General features: G+C 44.1%; 1 protein-coding gene across 1 annotated transcript; it reads right to left on the bottom strand.

Moving 5' to 3' along the window:
- Positions 1-12216: 12216 nt before the first annotated feature.
- On the bottom strand, positions 12217-21064 carry MRPL46 (mitochondrial ribosomal protein L46). The gene is made up of 4 exons (XM_039858319.1): positions 20813-21064; positions 19358-19547; positions 17755-17928; positions 12217-12607 (listed from the first exon to the last, which is right to left on the bottom strand). Exons 1-4 carry the CDS (start codon positions 21035-21037, stop codon positions 12357-12359), a joined length of 840 nt encoding a protein of 279 aa, XP_039714253.1. The 5' UTR covers positions 21038-21064; the 3' UTR covers positions 12217-12356.
- Positions 21065-21128: the final 64 nt, after the last annotated feature.

Consider the following 21128-nt stretch of genomic DNA (forward strand, 5'->3'; position numbering starts at 1 on the left):
CTTGGTGATAAAAAGTAATGAACTACTGATAATGTGCAAGATGGATGATCTCGAGAGTATTATATTGAACAAGAGAAGCCAGACGCAAAAGAATACACAGTGTAAAATTTTATTCCTACGAACTTCAAGATCAGACTACCTTATGGATATAGAAGCCAGTGGCTACTATTGGTAAGAGAGGGATAGCTACTGACTTGGAAAGAAGCCAAGGGAACTTACTGAGTGATGGAAATGTTCCGTATCTTTCTACAGAAGGTGGTTGCATACATCAAATGTATGCATAAGTAAAAATTCATTAGGATTTGTACATTTTATTATATGTAAATTATGCCTCAAAAATAAAACTCCACATATCGTTTTTCTTTTGAAAACATAAGCAAATCTGGCAACGCAGGGCACACATGTTGCCACAAATAGCTGAGCGAATACACATGCCAATTCACCATAGACCCCACCACTCTCTATTGTCGCTCCCAACTCATCGCACTCATTTCTGCTAACCGCCTGGCTCCCTACTGCTCCCGATCCAACGACCCTGGCACTTGGGTCAGGCTGGAAGTCCTCAGTGAGGTCTCCACAGCAGCCACCAACACAGATCACCAGCAGACAGACTAATCAGACTCCATTTGTTTTTCTGCCTGGCATTTGGAAGCAGGTCTACTTCCTCACACTGACCAAACAACTCCATGTGGCAGGAAGCCACAAAAAAAGAGATCCTGATAAAGATTGCTCAAGCAATTAATTGAAGAAATAAAAGAAATGTGATGGTATTTACATTCCTAGCTGGTGAAACAAGGCATATTGATTACATTTTTTAATCACTGAAGCAAATCATTTGCAAACTATTTTATCAGAGCTGTATGCTCTGTCGCCCCAGTTCAACCTCCTGATACTGGCCAAATCACGGGAGCAGGGTCCTCACAATCTTTCAATTAATGGACCACTGGAAGGTCTGGGAAGATCACAGGGGAGAGTCCAGGGCTAATGGAGCACTAGGAGGACTCTTGAGGCAGTGGCTATTAAGTATAAAAATTTTAATATCTATTAAGCAGCCTTATCATACCAGCAACACTGGGTTAGGGCTGTGCTAGAACCAGCTCACACCAACTCTTGAGAGCCAACTGCGAGCACCTCTGCCCAATTCCTCATTTAGTGACACCACAGTGATGGCTCCCAACTAGCCACAGTGAGAGCATTTACACCCTGGAAATCAGAAAGTGATACACAACAGCACTCCTTCCCCACCGCCCACCACCTCCAAGAGCGTGTTCACCAGCACGTTGCTACAAGCCCACACGCAGGACAGCATCTGGGTTCAGAGACCCTGGTGCCAGGCATCTTCGCACTCATTTAATCCTCACAACAACCCACAAGGTTTGTCCTATTTGTATCCTCATTTTGCAGGTGAGGAACAGAGGCAGAGAGGTCCAATGACTTGCTCAAGGCCACACAGCTATTAAGCGATGGAGTTGAGTTCAAATCTGACCATCAGGAGCCAGAGTCCAATGCTTGACCCCTACATGGCCCTGCCCTTCTCCTCTTCCTCCCCCTCGAAACCTTCAGCGGGCTCTGGGCTTTCTGTCAGTCGTGAAAGCAGAGCCCAAACTACTAGCTACAGAAAACCTGACTTCCCACCCTGGGAGGCAGGGAAGGCCCGGGGTTTCAGAAGCACAGTCCATCGCTCAGGCAGGACCTAAGGAGGATGGAAGATCTTCACATCTAATCTTAAGAAAATTTCTCTCCCCCATCCCACCCCAGAAATGTGCCTAATGAGCCCTTCTAAAGTGCAAGGTTGCACTTTCATTACAAAGCCAGGTGGACCGTCCATATGCAGCATTACTGGTAATGGGTTTCCACATCCCTGCTCAGACCGCCACCACCTGCCCTGCCTTCTCCTCTCTGCACTGGGGGCGGAAACCCCTCCAGGCCCCTTGGAAAACCCTGCCTGGCCCTAGGCACAATGACTATGTCCAGCCCTGGCCCAAGCTCTGCTCAGTGGCCTGAGAGAAGGCCTCTGGGAGGTCCTGGCTAGCAGTGCCAAGACCAGATGGCCAGGGAGATTATTACAATTTGATTCCTACATAATCCATAAACTTGGATGCACTGATGTTCTTTCACAGGCATCACCCTGTAACCCCAGGAAAGCTGTACAGAGCAAAAAGCCCAGCTCTCCCCACCCCAAGCCCCGCTGTGCTGCGTAAGCCCTGCTCTTCTGCTAAGTCAGGGTATGAAGGTCAAGGATCCCTGCCAGGCGACTAAGGAAAGACTGTCACCAGGGCCTGGTATTTGAGAGCAGGAAGTGGGGCCCCTAAGATTCCAGAGGCTTCCAGAAGGCACTGGGTCTCACACTGGGGTCAGACAGACCCCACGTGGCAGAAGCCAGGGGCTGGGAATCAGCACTCCCGAGCTCTCTTGCCTTTGCCTGTAGCTGTGAAGCCTGAGAAGAGGCTCTCCTTCTCTGGGCCTCGGTTACCAATGTAAAGAGAGGAAATGCAAGCACAGGTGACTGAAAGAGCTCACCTGCTCTACCTGCTGCCACGGGAATCTGGCCAACACTGCTTCCTGTCACATGTCAGGAGCTGCTGGCCAGATAGAACCACCCTAGTCCACCTGGGGCAGGTGCCCACATTATGATTTCCAGTACCCAGAGGCGTCCTTCCTGGCCCATGAGGACCTGGATTTAAGTCCCAGCTCTGCTACTTCTCAGGTGTGTGACCAGGGCCATGCCACTTCACTCCCCCAGCTCTTGGCTCCCCTCATCTGTCAATTAGGGACACTTACACCACCCTGCTTTCCTCGAGCACACTGTAAGGATCACGTAAATTTAGGATACTGTTCTACAAGGAGACTCTAACAGTCTGCTCAAAGTAAAAATGTAATAAATTGAATCAAACACATGAAAATGCTTGGATGCTGGTGTTATTACTTTTGTTCCTGGCTGTCTTCCCTTTCAAATTGTACCTCTCCAGAGCTCCCACACCCTCTTCACGATTCTGCTTAATCCTGTGAGCTCATTCTAACATGTGACTGCCTTCGCTGGTGACTTCCACCTGCCGCCTGCCATATCTTGGCGTATCACAGCGTAGCTGCAGTGGCCTTCAACACACTCTCACGCAGGGAGGCTCTAGGGAAGGAGGAACTGGGCTTTCCAACTCCGAGGGCAGCACAGCTGCTGGTCTGTGGTCTGGGCTGTGCATGCATTTGTGTGTGGTGCCTCCCTGTGGACACCACAGGTACTGTCTGGGACCCACCCTGACCACCCACACCTAATCACTCACCCACTGCTGCTCCCACCTGCGTTCTGAATCCAACTTCCTTATGCTGCAGATGAGGAAACCGAGGCCCACGGGGGCGGGGGGGGGCACTTACTTGTTCAAGATCAAACATTTCCTTAAACATTTTGTAAACAAGAATAAGTGACAGGTAATAGTTCCTGTGATTCCATAAGCAAGAATGCTGACAGAAAGAACAGCGTGTCCAAGTCAATTTCAGAACTAGGGATTTAGACTTGGAGGTCAGTGCTCAGACCACAGGTACACCCAAATCATTAGGGAGAGACACCCCCACCCTTTCCAAAGTATCTCAGGCATCGAGAGTCCGCTTGCTTCTGAAAACCGTATCTGGCCTACTGATGCAAAATCTGGTAATGCATGAGGCTCCGTGAAAGTTTCCATGACTCAGCTGAGGCCCACTCACCTTCCACGCTACAACGGGCTCTGGCCGAGATGACCTGGACCCCATGAGGGTGGGCTCATTGTTGTCATTTGCAATCCACCTAGAAATGGCTGAAGATGCCCCTGAGTCACCTAGTTTAGAGATACAATCTCGATCCCAGGAAACTCCCAGAACAGGGAGGGCAACCACTGTACTCACTCATTCGACAAATACTGAACACCTACTCTGCACCAGGATTTGACCTAACAAGGGTCCAAGCACACACAGGTGGATGAAAGTCTGGGATGAGTATATTCTGAAGCACGGTGTTAACTGAGCAGCAGTCAGGGTCCAGTTAGGCGAAAGTCACCTGAGGAGGGAATTATACAGGGAACTAGTTACAAAAGTGTTGGGAAGACTGAAAAACAAAAACAGGGGATGGTGAAGCACCCAAGAGATTAGCAGGAGGAAAAGTCACCACCACCCTCAGAGCTGGAGAGACAGAGGAAAAGGGGGTGGTGCTGCCAGGAGCCTTGGCCATCCCGCAGAAACTGGAGCCAATCATGAAGAAGCCTGCTGGCAGGCGATGGGACCACAGAGGGGACACTGGGAATGCCACCGAAGCAAAGAATGAGGAAAAATGTCTGGCTTCTCCCTTCACCCTTCCATCCCTCACCAGCACCTCTTGCTGGCCAAACCCAACTAGAATCCAGTGGCAAAAAAGCTTAGAAAATGTCATTTTTAAGAGTCAGCACTCCATTCAACACACACGCACACATGCGCGTGCGTATACACACACACACACACACACACACACACACTCTGCAGAGCTCAGCAGGGAAAGAGTACGGAGCAGATCTGAGAGCAACAGGCAAATGACCTGAACAGCACGTGAGGTGACTATTCAAGAGTCTACATGTGATGTGAATGCTCAAGAATGTGCCCGTCTGTTATGCCAGTTTCAAAGCTGTGTGTGTGTGCAGAATGTGCACATGTGTTTTAGTGTTACTGTTCAAGGGTATGCATGTATCAGATGGATTTCAAGGGTTTGTATAAATATGTGATAAAAGCAAACAGCCAAGGGTTTGTGTGTGATGTGAACATTCCAGGGTATGTGTGTATGTGATGAGAATATCTGAAGCTCTTGGTGTGTGTGTGTGTGTGTGCTGTGAATGTTCAAGGAGGTATGTGTGTGATGCGAATGCTCAAAGCTGTATGTGTGATGTGAATATTCAAAGCCATGTGACACGATGTTCAAGGATGTGTATATGGGGGGTGTTGTATGTGGCTGTGAGCAATTGGTGAGAAGTGAGAATGGGGAAAAAGGAATTGTATAAAAATATTCTCCACGGACATGGTGGAAAATGTGGCCATGTGTCTTTATTGAGGACAGATATGTAAGAAAAACCTTCCACTTTCATGTGTGCACACAAAATGGCTAAAGGATGCTGTTCAGAGGTTGTACGACTACGAGAAACACAATTTTTAGCAAACAGACTTTTCCATCCAAATGAGTATCACCTGCTTCAAAGCGGTCACCTTAAAAAGTTAAATTCTTATTTTATTGGTGCAGCCATGGCTCAATGAAGTTTCTGAACCTGCTCTCTTAGTCAGTTTGCATGCCACACATAAAACTACAATCATTACTACAATCATCATATTCTTACTGGCTGAGACCAGAATCACCCAATTTAATCACTTCATCACTACCATCACTGGCTTAAGAACTTTTCTAAAACCCAAATCTCTTTTTCAGCATTAAAAAAAAAAAAAGGCTAATTTGTCACCTTTGAGGCCAAGCCTCCTTTAGGTGATGGATTCAAACATAATCTTCATGGCTTGATAATTAGCTGCTGCAGACGGGAGGATGCGGGAAGCTACAGAAACAACTGGGAACCAAACGAATACCATAGAATCACATCATATACACATTTGACTTTTATGAATTCAAACTGTTGCACTGGGATTTTCAGAGGTGAGACTTATAATCCATAAGCAGACATTTCCATCCACCTTGGATGAGCTTACTGCTCTCAGGGACTCCTGCTCTGGTGTGAGCCTGCGATGGATGAGCCAACTCCATCTTGGATCCTGAATGCCTATGTTTGTACGAGCATCTCAATGATGCTGTGTTTCTTTCTGAATCCCCTTCACATTCTCTCAAATTGCCCCAACGTGGGCCTTTCCTAAGGGTACAAAGACTTGCAGTCAATTGCCCCTCAGTGAGAAGTATGGGGATCCTAGTATTTATAAAGCATATCCCCTAAACACAAGCCAACTGGTTAACCTTGTGCTCAACCAAATACACCACGACTGGCTCCATCACTGGAGGAAACACTGGCCATGTTGGATTCCCCCAACAGACCTGTGCCAAGTCACCAATGTGATGCCTAAGGGGCAATTCCATGGTAACTTTGTACATGACTTGTGACTTACACACCAACTTGAGAATCCAGCCCCTGGGCAAGATGTGACTCCACTGTAGTAAGATATCATGAAACTCATTCTCTTGCCTTTGGACAAAACAAGCTGTCTTGGACAGTTAAGAACTTAGGACACTAAAATTCCCACAGGCACTGTGCTCCATCCCATACAACTTCTATCAGACTTCTGTGGGCTCCTACCATTCCTACCGCACAACCCCCAGCTCCCCATTCCTCAGGCCTTGGATTAGCCATTAACCCGGGAGGCCCCCCTGAGCCCCTGACCAGGACGGATGCACAGTACACGTGTTCCTATGGCATAGTTCCCCTTTGCTGGTTGGTGGTCTGTTTCCTGCCCCCACCATCATGAGGACAATTGGCCAGGAGTATTTTGATCACCATTTTATCCCCAGCACTTGGCAGTCAAACCATCTCCTCCACAAATATGTGAACGGTAACTGGAATGTTTCAGGAATTCACTCTGTTTAATAATCCTAAATATCAAAGGGTTCTTCCCATGTCGTAACTTCTCAAAGTTCCTCCTGCTGCATTTCAAGTTACTGCCTCTAATTCAAAGGAGACTGATTGACATTCTCCCATAATAAGCTCACTTGAAGACCATGACTCTCATCATTCTCTTCTCCAAGTTCAATAACTTCAGCCTTTTCAGTCTCATTGTTCTCTACTCCAATCTTCTTTATAGTCTCTAAATTGCTCTAGTTTGGGCCTTTCCAGGGGTCCATGGGCCTGCAGATTGCCCTTGGTGAGAGGTGTGCAACCTCTATGACACAAAGGTAATCGTCCAGGGAACATGAGGCAGTGGCTTTAGAATAACATAGTTCTGAGTTCAAATCCTGGCTCCACCACACATCAGCAACAAGACCTTTACAGAGTTCCTTCACCCCCCCCAAGCCTGCGTGCTGATCGACACACATGAAGAGTAGAAGTCACCACATACTGCTGACATAAATGACGCAGAGTAATCGAGCATGCCCTGCATCTGTCCTAGCCAGCTGCGTGTCAGCTTCAGGCTGCCCCTCAAGCCCAGAGGGCAAGGCACTGGGAGCTCCGCGCAGCTCCAGCAAGAAGCCTCTCCCAGGCAGTGGCCTAAGGCCAGGTGCAGCAAGGCTGCAAGGAACAAAGTGGTTGTCGGGCGAACTCTGCCACCTTGTGGTGCTAGTGCATGCGGGTCCACCCCACTAGCCCTGAAGCCGAGCCTTACCACCGCCACCTCCATCAGGTTTCCTAATCTGGAGTGTCCTCTCCTCTTCTCAGCCCTGTCCACCCCCAAGGCTTCCTGACTTAGAAATGTCCCCCTAAGACCCCTCCCCAGGGTGTTAACTTCATCTAACAGTCCCGCCATCCTCAAAGACCTCTACTCTCCATGGTCCTCACATGACTGTATTAGGCTATTGTCCCCCTCCTGGGCCAAAGGAGAACCTGGGGGTCTTTCCCCATCCCCTCACCCCGAGTCCCTTCTTCAGTCACTCAGCAGCTACTTGAGACCTGGGCATCTGGTTTATCAGTGATCAGTGGTATGCCTGTACTGCCACATCCTCTGAACAAAACCTGTTGCTGGCTCCTCTGGCCCATTTGATGGTTTGGGGCAAGGAGGCTAGGGGTGTATGTGCGTCCGTGTGTACGTGCAGCTATTCTTGGCTCTGGGCTAGTAATGCCCTCCCTGGCTATCCCCACCCCGTGACTCACAGGAGACCTCCCAGTGCCAGCGCCTCAGCTGCCAGTGATTCACTATGTGGACCTATCTCTGAGCCCCTATAGCAACACCTACTCTGGACCCTTCCCCTGAAAGCAGGGAGCAGAGCAGTTTCCTCCTTCGCGTCCTGTGATCTTAAGCACTGACATTCCAAAGCAGGTGGGAGATGACTGATAGACTGAAGTGACTGGTTTAAATCCAGGCTTCCAGGAAATAAAGCAGAGAAGGGTGGGGGGCTGAGGCTGCCCTATGATTTCTGACAAACAGGCTTGATCTTGCCGTGCGCACTTGCAGCTTAGAGCTCTTAATAACTGAGTTGCCAACCTTTCAGCTGTGTTCCTTTTTCTCTTACTGGGGTAAGAGAATGGGTCAGCGAGTATTTTGTTTTTAGTGCCCCAGAAGCCTGTGCCTAACAGTGGCTCTGGATTTCCTGGCCCAGGGTGGGAGGGGACTAACATGCCCAACCAATTGGCTGTGATTATGGGACTGACCTGCCACCCACCCATTGTGAGATCAGCTGATGGAATGAATCTATGTCCAAATTAGCCATGTCCCTTTCCAAATAGTTCAGAAACATTTAGTTGCCATAAACATATAACATGGAAAAGGTAAGAATGGGAGATGTACAAGGTAAAGATGATACAGCTAAATTCTAGAGCATTTAGGAGCCTAAGATGCTGGAAGGAGGGAAACATTTACTGAGTGTTTATAACAAGCCATGCACGGTGCTAAGTACTTTCACATAAATTATCACATTATCTGAGAAATACTATCATCTGTGTCTTACAGATGAGAGAAAACTAAGAAAGGTTAAGAACTAGCTTTGTAAACAGATCGAAGTTCAAATTCTGGCCCCGCTACTTACAAGTGAGTAAGCCTAAGCAAGTTAACTAAACTGTTTTCTTCTCTATAAAACAGGAATGATGACTGCCTTGCTGGTTTAAATAAAAATATATGTAGGTACAGCTCTAGCCCAGTTCCTAACACTCAGGGGACACTCCGCTGTTTTTAACAGTGATAGTAGTTGTAACTAGCCAAAGGTTCATGAAACAAACTCACCCTACGTTTTCTGACTTTGAAGTTCAGTGCTCCTGGGGAAGACATTGACTCACTTAAATATTTTTTAAGTATGCCAAGAGGCATGCCGTGCCCAAGGATTTGGAAGTTCAGTTACGTACAGAAGCCAGACTAATGAACAATTCATTGTCCTATAAAGTGATAGGTGGAGAAGCACATAAAAGGTGCAGAAATGGCCCAGCAGGAAGAAACTTTTGAGAATAAGTTACCAGGAAAACAAGTTTATAAGAGCGGTAATATTTTCTCCACAGCACCAGAAAAAGTGAAAAACAGAAGGCAATGACCAGATAGGGGGACTGAACTTCTGGAGCCTTCCAGTAAGCCGGGGGGGGTCTGTTTTACATGTTACACACACACACACACACACACACGTACGCACATGGCAGTGCCATTTCTCTTCTCAGGGTGCACAAACACACCTCAAACTGCAACTCCTAATGCCCACATCACACACATTACTGTTTCCTCCTTCCACTGCTTTCTTTGAAAGCTCCCGTTCCCTAAAATACAGAGAACATCGCCTCTTTGTTCCCTGGTGATCTCCCAAAGGACACACTAGAAACCATTTTCCAGTCATGTCAGACAGCCAGTAGAAGCTCCAGGCTGGCACTAAGCCTATGCAAGCATTTCTACTATAATGCTGGGGGAAAAAAACCTATCTTCAAAATTCTGCTAATCACACTCCAAAATAACAGGGCTTCTGGGAAAAGAGTTTACGGCAGACCACCTAAAACCTACAGAACTTTGTAGCCAGGGCAATAACAAAACAGAATCAGGCCCAGTGATGATGCTAATGCAGTTAACCCCCCGCACTGGCACATACACTGGTCCCCTGAAGCTTTAGATCTTGGAGTTTCATTTATCTTCCTAAGACATAGGTTGAGATGTAAGTCCTAGCAGAGACTAGTTCCATCAAAATCAAATATGTGATCCAGGACAGATGTTCATCAATTTTGCAAAATGAAGGGATGGTGTCTTCACACTGTCTTCCCTTCCATTCGCTTTTCCCAGACAACCTAACACAGTGGAAAGGCTAGTGGTGATTCTCGAAGGTACTAAAGCAGTCACTACTTGCAATAAAGGAAGTCACTTACATAAAATTTTCAGCTTTTTTCTTAAAGTATTCGATACTGTCCCTCCTCACTTCAAAATACTAATGTTCAAGGGAAAACCTCATGGGAACTAACCTAATTTCAAGTTAACCAGACACCATTTCTCCTATTTATCAGTTTTATATATGTTATCTCCCTTTAAAGAAACAACTTTGTAACAAAACAGACCATCTTAGGCATGCTCATTAAGATTCTGGTGCCAATTCCAAGGTGTGGGTTTTCCTCCACAACAAGCAATTCTCAGACACCACCTGGGTGTCCTACAATTCAACTCGATTCTGACAATATCTATCCAGAGCTAGCATCAGACCTCACAAATTAAGGGACTGATAGATAATATCAGTCCTGCAAGTCAGCCCTCCAGTTAGGATTCCAATCACAAGTCCAGGTTGTTACCTGTGCTTCCGATCGACTGGCTATAAGGAGGTTCCCATGACCCTCTTCCTTGAGTTGAACTAATTTGCTAGGGCAGCTCACAGAACTCAGCAACATTTTACTTACTAGATTACCAGTTTAATTAAAAAGGATGTAACTCAGGAAGAGCCAGGTGGAAGAGACTCATTGCAAGGTATGGGAAAGGGGTGCAGAGTTTCCATTCTGAGCGCTCCACTCTCCCCACACCTCCAGGTGTTCACCGACACAGCAGCTCTCCAAATGCCGTCCTTCTGGGTCTTTACGAAGGCTTCATTGCACAGGCATAATTGATTAAATCACTGCCCATTGGTGATTGAACTAAATCTCTAGCCTGTCTCCCATCCCAGGTCAGGGAATGAGCCTCCAAGTCCCAACTCTCTAATTGCATAGTTGGCTCCCCTGGCAAACAGACTCCACCCTTAGGTTACCGAGGGCTAGCCAAGTCAGCTCATTAACAAAAGAGGCTTGAATTGCTCTCGACACTTGGGAAATTCCAAGAGTTTAGGAGCTCTGTGCCGATGAAGGGGGACAAAGACCAAATGTATATTTTTTATAAATCCGGACATCAAAGGCATGAAAATAGTCGCCTTCTCACCAGGTGATGCCTTCCTTTCTAGGTTAGAGGTCCCTACAATGAACATACAGCATAGTTCACACACAATTCACTCCAAAGCCTACAAGAGAAATGCACTCCTGGTCCTGTGGATGCCTTGACCTTCTCCTACTACCTGGGCTTCACACCAAAAGTGCTACTACTGCCCACGAAATCGGCAAGCCTCAGCTAGGGTCGTCTCCCCTAATGAAAGAGTACAAGCAAGAGGTACAAGAGACAGAGGGAATATCGGGACTAGACGCTTCAATTTTGATCACGGAAAACTGCCCTGGCCTTGCATGAGAACGTGAGGCTACACCTGATGCAGACAGAGAAATGCCATTTCGCAAGCTTACGTCATACGGGCCAGTCTGCTTAACCCAGAACAACGTGTGAAAGGAAACCAGGAAGTCCGAGGGGATCCGGGGCTGCAGCCTGGCTCCTGGAACCACTATTCTCTGCAGAGGCACGTCTGAGAGACACCTTCTCTTCCACTCATGTAGCAGATGTTTACCAAGTGCCTTCCACGTGCCAAGCACCGAGACCAGCGTTGACCCAAACGACAGAGAGGGGTGAAGAGCCCCAGCTCAGGGAAGAGATGAGTGTTCCCCCTGCACCATCAGTGCCATGAAGGAAGACTCTTAACCAAGACACACCGAGCCAGGATGCCCCATTAGTAAAATAGAGAGAATAAGCTGACACTGCTTATTTCACAGGGCTGTTTCAAAACATAACACGATTAAATTGTTTAAATATAAAATGTTTTTAAAAAGCAGGGGTATGAGTTAAAAAAAAGAGAAAGAGGAAGGAAAGAAGAAAAAAGGGGAGAGGGAACGGGCGAGAGGGTAGGCGGAGGGGAGACAAGGGGCAGGGGGAGAAGAGGGGAGGGAAGAGAAAGGAAATAGGGGAGAGGAGAGGAAAAGGAATTATTTCACATGCTAGATTGACACATTTTCAGGTACCAAGTAGAAAGGGAGGGAATAACAAAATGGAAAATGGCTAAAAAACTACACATAACTAGTTTTGGTTTTTTTATGGGCCTAGGAGCTTTCACAGAAATTAAGAGTCATTTCCTTCAGTTCTTTCTTCCTGGGCTCAGGAAGCCAGTTGATTCACTATAAAGTAATGCAATACACAATCATCAGCTTAGAAAAAAAGAGCCTGCCCTAAGAGCTGGCTCTCTCCTCACAGGGAGAAGCTTGTACTCCACAAAGGACAAATCAACCGAGATCCACAAAATGATAAATTTGTTTATTTCTCAGAATTTAGTTTGCTGCTTGATATTCCCTGCAAAGAGGGAGCAACCACGAATGTCTTTGAGACCCAAATCGCAGACCTGTCCGAGCACTGTCCACAGGCAACTCAGTCCATCAGAGGTCCAACAGAAATCTCTTAACCTGGGCCAGGTATTTTGGTTTCAAATAGTCACACAGTTCCTCTTTACTGACCCACACATGATGGCCCTTCTTCCCAGCCTGGGAAAAGTCTCCAGTCAGTAGTAGTGCTTTGAAGAAGAATACTTTGGCCCCGACGCTACTCTCTGTCCGTATTGCCTGGGGGAACTTGAACTTGTAGTGGCCACAGGGTGCATTTCCCAGGAACTTGGCTTCCATGTTGTTCTCTGAGGGAGGAGGGGAAACACAAGTGGAAGATGAGGACACACCCACCTGCTTACTCTGGCTCCCAAAATCGTCGAGGGTGTCTGTGAGAGCCTTTTCCAGTGACGTAAAAGCAATCTCTGGGAGTGAGGACTGGGGTCGTTCTGGAAGAGCTTCCTGTCTTCTCAATCCAAACACTCCTGGCCCATGGGCTCCAGATTCACTGGGTCCACTCCATGTTCCAAGCTACTACTTTCAGACTGAAGTGAGCGAGGCAGTTCAAATACCACTACTTGGGAGTCAGAGCATTGAGCTTTTAGACTCAGCCCGGTCACCATCTGTTGGTGAAGGACCAAGGCACTTGGTATCTGTAAAGCAAGGCTAATCAGCCTTTTAAAGGGAGTGTCACAAGAAAAGCATAAAAAGGACCAATTTAACTTCTGTAGAGTGAAAACATCATAACCAAAGTTAAAAAACAAAGACTGACAATATCTACGATGTATAACAAAGGGTTAATAACCCCAAGCCTGCATTTCAAAGGATAAGGAAATAATGGATTAATTATTAAATGGCATTTGAAGACTTGGCAAGCTAAATAAGAAAAATAAAGATGGATCCCAACCTCATCCATCATATCAAAACTGATACCATAATAGATCAAAGTTTTAACAACAGAAATTTTAAATTTTCATAAAAAGTCTGTTCTGGATGGTGGTTTCATGAATATTTAATATTTTCTGAATTCTTTTCTTTAATTTCTCATTAAAGAAAAAGGAAACCATAAGAGTACTTTCTGTATCATTTTTGGAAAGCCTAACCAATCAATACACAAAATTCAAAAATCCAAAAAAGAAAAGACATATTTATCTGTATAAAAATTAAATCTTTCTGCAAGGAAAAATGAAGCATAATAAAGTCAAAGACAAAATGACAAACCAGAAAAAAACATTTCAACACATTCAACAGAGGAATAATATCTTAAGGTATAAGAAATACTTAGAAACCAATGAGGAAAAACCAACAAATCTGAAAGAAAAATGGACTGAGCATACGAACAAAAAAAGTTCACACGAAAATAAAAATCAATTTAAAATTAATTAAAATATGCTCAATCTTATTAATTAAAGAAACACAAATTAAAACAACGTATCATTATTACTGAAGTTCAAAAACTGAGCTGTAGACAGCTTGTCAAGGATACAGGGAAAACGGGTAGTCTCACATGGGTGTACATTAGTATAACTGCTTTATTTAGCAAGAATTACCAATTTTACTTATGTATACTCTCTGATCTAGCAACTCTGCTTCTAGAAGTTTATCCTCCCAGATATATTTATTTGCCCATGTGAGCAAAGATGAGTATACAAGGATGTTCAGTGCAGCTTTATGTGTAAAAGCAACAGACTAGTTAAATGAATTGCAGTACATATGTATTATGAAATAAACAGCACACGTGGTAGAAAAAAAAGTATGATACATCTTCATGTGCTGATATAGAAAAATGATTAAAGACTGTATAAAAGAGAAAGAGAAAAGGTATAACTCTAATATATATGTTCCAACTATGTGAAAAAAAAGACGGATAAAATATGTATGTGTTTGCAATTTCTAAAAGGATACACAAACTGTTAATAGTGGTTTCCTCTGAGAAAGAAAAATTACTTTTCCTATACTACACTTTCTAGACACTGATGACTTTTTCATCATATACAATAAATTGCTTTTCTCAATATTAAAAAACAGCACTATACAATACAAAATGTCAACACTAGGTATCTGTGAGTGGTGAGATTATATTGGATTGCTTCTTTATACTTTTCTGAAACTTTCATTCAATTTAATGGATACATATTACTTTTCTATAATCTGGAAAAAATAGATTAAAAATATAATTAAACCAAGAGCACAGAAACCACTTGGTACAAACATGAACAAAGAGTCTAAATAAGCAGTTCACAGAAGAAATACAAACAGCCAATAAACACATTAAAAGATGGTCAACCTTGCTTACAAACACAAAAATGCTAATTCAAAACAATCAGTTTTTTACTGCCCGGATAGGCAAAAATTAGAGAAAGACTAATTCATGTTGGTGAGGCCTAGGCAAAGAGGTACTCTAATACACCATTCCTGAAAATTTCAAATGTTAGGTACATTCTGCAGAACCATTCAGCTGTATCTATTAAAAACTTAAATGTTTCTATCCTCGACCACTAATTCCACCTCTAGGAATTCCATCTTGCAGAAATACTTGGGAAGTATGACGACGATAGGAAGGAAAAAAATGGACTTACTTTTTGTAAATATACTTTTAAATTGCTTGAGTTTTTGTCATTTTAACAAATTTTCAATAAATCAATATATTTTATTTTCTATGCACCTGTTAAATATTAACTTTTTTTATTAGTTTCAAATATACAGTACATTGGTTAGACATTTATACAGTTTATAAAATGATCCCCCTAATTGTTCTTTCTCTCCTCTGGCTCTCCACCTAGCCAATACATTAGAGCTGACTGCATTCCCTATGCCATGCTCCCCATTCCCGTGACCATCTATCAATTACTAATTTATATTTCTTTTATCCTTCATCCCATTCTTCCAGCCCCCCAAAATCCCTCCCCTCTGTCATCAGATTGTCCTCTATATTTGTGAGCCTGTTTTTGATTAGTTTGTTCTTTTTGTTCCTTAGATTCCGCATAAAAGTGAAATCATGTGGTATTTATCTTTCTCTGACTTATTTCACTCAGCATAATAACCTCCAGGTCCATCCATGTCGTTGCAAATAGGATTTCATTTTTTTTAGTGGCTGAGTAATACTCCATTGTATATATGAACCATAATTTCTTTATCCAAACGTCTGTTGATGGGCATGTAGGTTGCTTCCATATCTTGGTTAATGTAAACTGTTCTGCCATGGACATAGGGGTGCACAGATATTAATAAATTGTTTTGGTTTTCTTTGGATAAATACCCAGATGTGCAATTGCTGGGTCAAAAATTAATTTTTAATTTTTTGAGAAACCTCCAGACTGTTTTCCATAGTGGTTATACCAATTTGCAATCCCACCAACAATGTATGAGGGTTCCCTTTTCTCCGCATCCTCGCCAACACTTGTTGTTCTCCACATATCTTTATATATTTCCTTTCACGTGTATGTATTACAATGAGAAAGTGTAGTGCTGAAGTAGAACCCCTTTCCACATGGCACATGGGAGGTACAGACGAGCAAGCAACAGTCATGAATGTTTGACATGAGGGAAGCCGAGTATCTGAACAGTGATCCTGGTGAGAAACCCAGCTGCCAACTCCCTTGTGATGGCTGAGAAAGCAGAGAGAGCAGCAAAGGCCCCCACCCATTCCGTTCTGTCTCGCTACCTCTCCTGTAGGACACAGGCCCCTAGACGGAAAGGATCAGGGGAGCACACACCGATGTTTCCTTAGCAGATGGTAGGTGGTAGCCAGGCCAGTAAAGTGGTTATGCACTGATACTACGAAATCCATTTACTTGATAAACATTCAGCGAATACCTAATCTGTGCCAGGTACTTTGCTGAGAGCTGGGTGATGAAGAGGAACAGATATTCTCCTTACCGTCAAGGGAGTCGGCGTTCTGGCTAGGAAGGGAAATGTGTTAATAAACAATTACAAGACAATGGGATAAGTGAGAGTGTATTTTCCACTAGAACGTAAGCTCCCAGGGAGCAGGGGTGGCATTCTGTCATCACTGTGACCCCATGGCCTGGATAGTGTCCAGCACAGAGTAAATGTTTGGTGCATAAACTGAATAAGGGCACATACAAGTGCTATGGGAACCTACAGGACTACCTCTCTCTATCTACTGGCCTGGAGAAGGTTCCACCACAGAAGGTATAAAGAATGAGCTGAGTCTTAAAACCTGAACAGTCAGGGAGTAAAAGCATCCAATCAGGGACCAGCTTGCCTCAAAACGGACGCATGAAAGACATTATTCAAAGGATGCAAAAGGTTTGCTAGGTTAGAACTTACAATATACATTAATGAGCGGCAAGACAGAAAATTGATGAGCTCAGGATCAGAGCAAAAAGGATCTGCATGCCATGCTTGAAAGTCTGAACTTTTATGGGAAACCTTGTTAGAATTCAAGGCAGAGAAGTGACAAACTCATTCTGGCAACACTGAAGAGTATGACACAAAAGCAAGGTGGGCTTATTTAGCATCTACTTCAATAGTCCAGTATAGTGGTTCTCAATCACTGTGATTTCGTTCCCCAGGTAATATCAGCCAATGTCTAGACATTTTTGGTTGTCACACCAGAAGGGATGGGGATGGGTTAGTGCTATTGGCATCTAGTGAGCAGAAGCCAGAAATGCTACTGAACATCTTACAATGCACAGAACAGTGCCCACAAAGAATTCACTGGCCCAAAATGTCAGTAGTGCCAAGGCTGAGAAACCCTGGTCCAGTGAGAAGTGAAGAAGCTCTGAGAATAAAGAGGGGACTATTTAGAGTAGACCAGGTAGGACTCAAGAATTTATACATGTCAGAATGAGGTCAAAGGTAACTCTGAGGTTTCAAGTTGAGTGACTGGATAAGTGATGGTGCCAATAAATAAGGATAAGAGAAGTGGTCTGAGACAGCAACAGGAACAACAATTTTGAACGTACAGTTGTCCCTTGACAAGGCAGGGGTTAGGAATGCTGATCCCCTACAATCACAAATCTAAGTATAACTCCCTCAAACTTAACAATACTATTGACAGGGAGCCTTACCGATAACAAAGACAGTCGATAAAGACATTGTTGGTATGCATATCTATTATACACTGTATTCTCACAATAAAGCTAGAGAAAAAAAAGCGTTAAGAAAATCATAAGGGAGAAGAAATACATTTACAGTGCTGCATGTATTTACTGAAAAATATCTATGTATAAGTGGACTTGTGCAGTTCAAACCCATGTTGTTCAAGGGTCAACTGTACTAAATTTTAAAATCTCAGTCAGATAAAGACTCTCACCTGATCTAAGGAAAATCCTTACCTGGATTTTTTCTAGCTATTTTTATAAATATAGAAGTTTTCATTAAACTTCCCAACCCCTACTCTTAATCTCATCCTCACAGTCAGCCTCTAAATCCTCCAGTTGAGTCTGAAGTAACAATCGTGGGCTTTAGACGGTGGCAGAGAACTCACCTGAGAGAGCGGCCAGGGTTCGCTTGGCTGTTCCTTGGAGGGTCTCCCCAGGCTGCCACTCTGCCTGGGGCAGCATCCAAACATCTTCATCTCCGAGCTTCTCTTTGACCAACAGAACAAGGTTCCTGTCTAGCTTCCGGTGCAGTGAGGTTCGGTCATTCTTTTCATCGGCTTCTGGGAAGAAAATGGGGTCGGAGAAAACTAGATAACTGTGATCTACCAGAATGAAAAAGATTAGAGTTTCGCAGCCTTCCTTTAAGGTAGAGCCACAATCCTTGCCTTCAAAGAACTTGGAAAGTAGATCCCCATTATCCATGGTTTTGCTTCCCGTGGTTTCAGATACCTGCAGTCAACCGTGTTCTGAAAATAGTAAATGGAAAAGTCCAGAAATAAACTATTCAGAAGTTTGAAATAGCACACTGTTCTGAAGAGCATGATGCAACTGCTCACCATCCCACTCAGTCTCACTAAGGACATGAATCATCCCTTTGTCCAGGGTCTCCATGCTGTGTACACTCCCAGCCCGATAGTCACTTAGTAGCCACATCAGTTATCAGATTGAGTGTCTCAGTTATCACTGTGCTTGTGTTCCTATAATCCTCATTTTACTTAATCATGGCCCCAAAGCACAGAAGTACTAATGGTGGCAATTCAGTAGGCCAAGGAAAAGCCATAAAGTGCTTCCTTTAAGTGAAAAGGTGAGTACAGTACAATAAGCTATTTTGAGGGAGAGACCACATTCACATAGCTTTTATTATAATTTATTGCTATAATTACTCTATTTCATTATTAGTTATTGTTGTTAAGCTCTTACTGTGCCTAATTTACAAAGTAAACTTTATCGTAGATGTGTATGCATAAGAAAATATACAGCCTTACAGGGCTCAGTGCTATCTTCAGTTACAGGCACCCATTGGGGGTCTTGAAGTGTATTCCCTGCAGAAAAGGAGGACTACTATAATCAAATTACAACCCTGACCCATCTCTCTGACTTCTTTCAAGGTAAAGTCTCACAATCTTGAGGAAACTAAAATATAGGATGAGGACACCAAAAGCTCAACTTTTTCTTTGAAGAGCAAACCATAAAGTACTTTAAGTCTTTGCAAAAGAAACAATACCCATACTAATTCAAACACTAGTATTTGGTTTTGACACTATTACTGATTTAACTATCCCCCCACTTTCTCTTCGGTCTTCCTCTGTGAGACAAGGAAAACTCCCTGCTTTTGGAGGGATTTCAGATAAAGCACAGGAAACTACTTAGAAAGGATTAATTTCCCCCTCTCTCAGTCCAAACTAGGAGTTAAACTCATGTAACGTTCATTAAGTTTAAGAAAGAGAAAAGGCTATCTCGACAGCCTCACCTCCCACTCAAAAATAACATAAAACTTAAAAAAAATATTAGAGTTATTAATTTAGGGGAAAATTATACTAGGGCAGATACGAAGAAGAGGGAAAAGAATTTACTTTTCTCCTACCTGAAAGAAATTTTATCATTTGCAATTATTTGTTACTTAAAACGCAAAGAATAGCTTTGCGTTTTAAGTAACAAATAAAGGGTTTGGGAACCCTTTCCTCTTACTAGCTTGAAAACACCACAAACCTGTGATGCGAGCTCCAGGTTTGAACTGCAGGAATTTCTGCTCCCACATATCTTCCAAATCCTGTACCAGCAATATATTCTGTTCATCTTCTTCTTCATCATAGAGGTCAGCTTTCCTCTTTGCTAGACGCTGGGCTTCATCCAAAGCACGAAGCTCATGGTCTGAATACAGGCTTCTCTCTATCTCGATCTGAGAAAATTAAGAGGACAAAAAAACAGGTAGAATAAAACAGCTATAAAACACCTGACAGACTCAGAAGTTTACCACCCAATATAGCCAGACATACAAGCATAACAGCACAGGGGTAAAAAAAGAAAACAGATAAAGAAAAAAGGTCACCTACAGTTTAGGCCTGAATTACACTTGCTAAAATGTGATTGGAGGTCAAGATGGCTAAAAACAGAGGATGGGACAGGCAATGCCTGCCCGCTTACCATGCTCCAGTCATGCCAGTCTTTGGTCACAATCTCACTCACCGGTTCTTGTCTCAGGAGTTTACAGATGCTGTTTCTTCTTCCTAGAGTGGTTTCTCTCCCATTTTTCTCCTGAGAGAGTTCCTACTTGTCCTTCAGATCTCAATTTAAGTCTCGTATTCTTGGAGAGATATTGACACCTCTCAAAATTAGATGTCCTTGTTAAATCCTCTTACAGTATGTGTGTTTTCCTTTATACTTACCTGAGTCTGCAATTATACAGTCATGTTATTATTTAGTTTTTGATTAGACTCCCTCTACTAAACTAAAGCACTCTGAGAACTAGCACTTTAGCACAATGTCTCTACAAGGTAAGTGCTCAATGATGACCTTAGTTATTAATAACTGCAGAGTAAATTAATAAACCAAGGAAAAAACGTAGAAAAGCACCTTATAGCTCTCAGTAGCCAAGACAAAAACATCTGATTCTAGAGAAACGTATTACCCTTCGATCAATATCTGTGAGGTCTAAAGACCCTCAGAGCCACTACTCCCAGTTTTGCCCATGTTTCTCCACTTGCCCCTCACACAAATAGTCCTGGGAGGCAAAACAGGGCTGACTTTACCACAGGCATCTTACAGACGTGTCCACTACCTTCTTCTAACACTCGTCTCATCACAAAGACTTTTTCCTCTCCAAACTATCAGCTACCTATGATAGAGACTGAGTCCTTCTTGTTTACCACCGCTTCCCTCGCGCACTAAGTAAAAAGGAGAGCATTTCCAAAGAATTGCCTAGGGTGACAATAAAGATAGTCAATGAAAACAAAGTACTTTTTACCGAACGCCTACTATGTACCAAACTAACTCAGTAAGGTAGGTACCATTCTGCAGGTAAGCACAATGAAGTTCTGAGCTGAAGTGACTTGGCCAAAGTCACACAAAGAAAGTGGTGCCAGAGTCAGAATCAAACCTAGGCTCGCGCGCTTTTACTGGTTCCCCAACAGCACCCTGAAGCCATGACTTGCAGCTCCAACCTACCTGCTGTAGTAGTGCCGCCATCTCTTTCTGCAAAGGGGTCAGCGGCTTGGAGACCAGCGGTGGCCGCTGCAGGCACACTGCGCCCAACAGGCGCCATGGAGACCTGCTGTTCGAAGGTTTGGCCGCAAGAGTCAGGCTGCGAGAACCAAGGCTACTGGCCCTGAGCCCCTCAAACCGCCGCGAGGCCCTCGCCACCCCTACCAGAGTCCGCATTCCCGGGGCCATCTCTCTACCTTCCCACAGTGCAATGCGGCGCTCAGCGCTCCTGGGCCAATCCTATGTTCCCACAAGGCAGCGCGGGAACGGCATGTAGGGA

Source organism: Pteropus medius, unplaced genomic scaffold (assembly GCF_902729225.1).
Source record: "Pteropus medius unplaced genomic scaffold, Ma_sr-lr_union100, whole genome shotgun sequence".
Lineage (NCBI taxonomy): Eukaryota > Metazoa > Chordata > Mammalia > Chiroptera > Pteropodidae > Pteropus > Pteropus medius.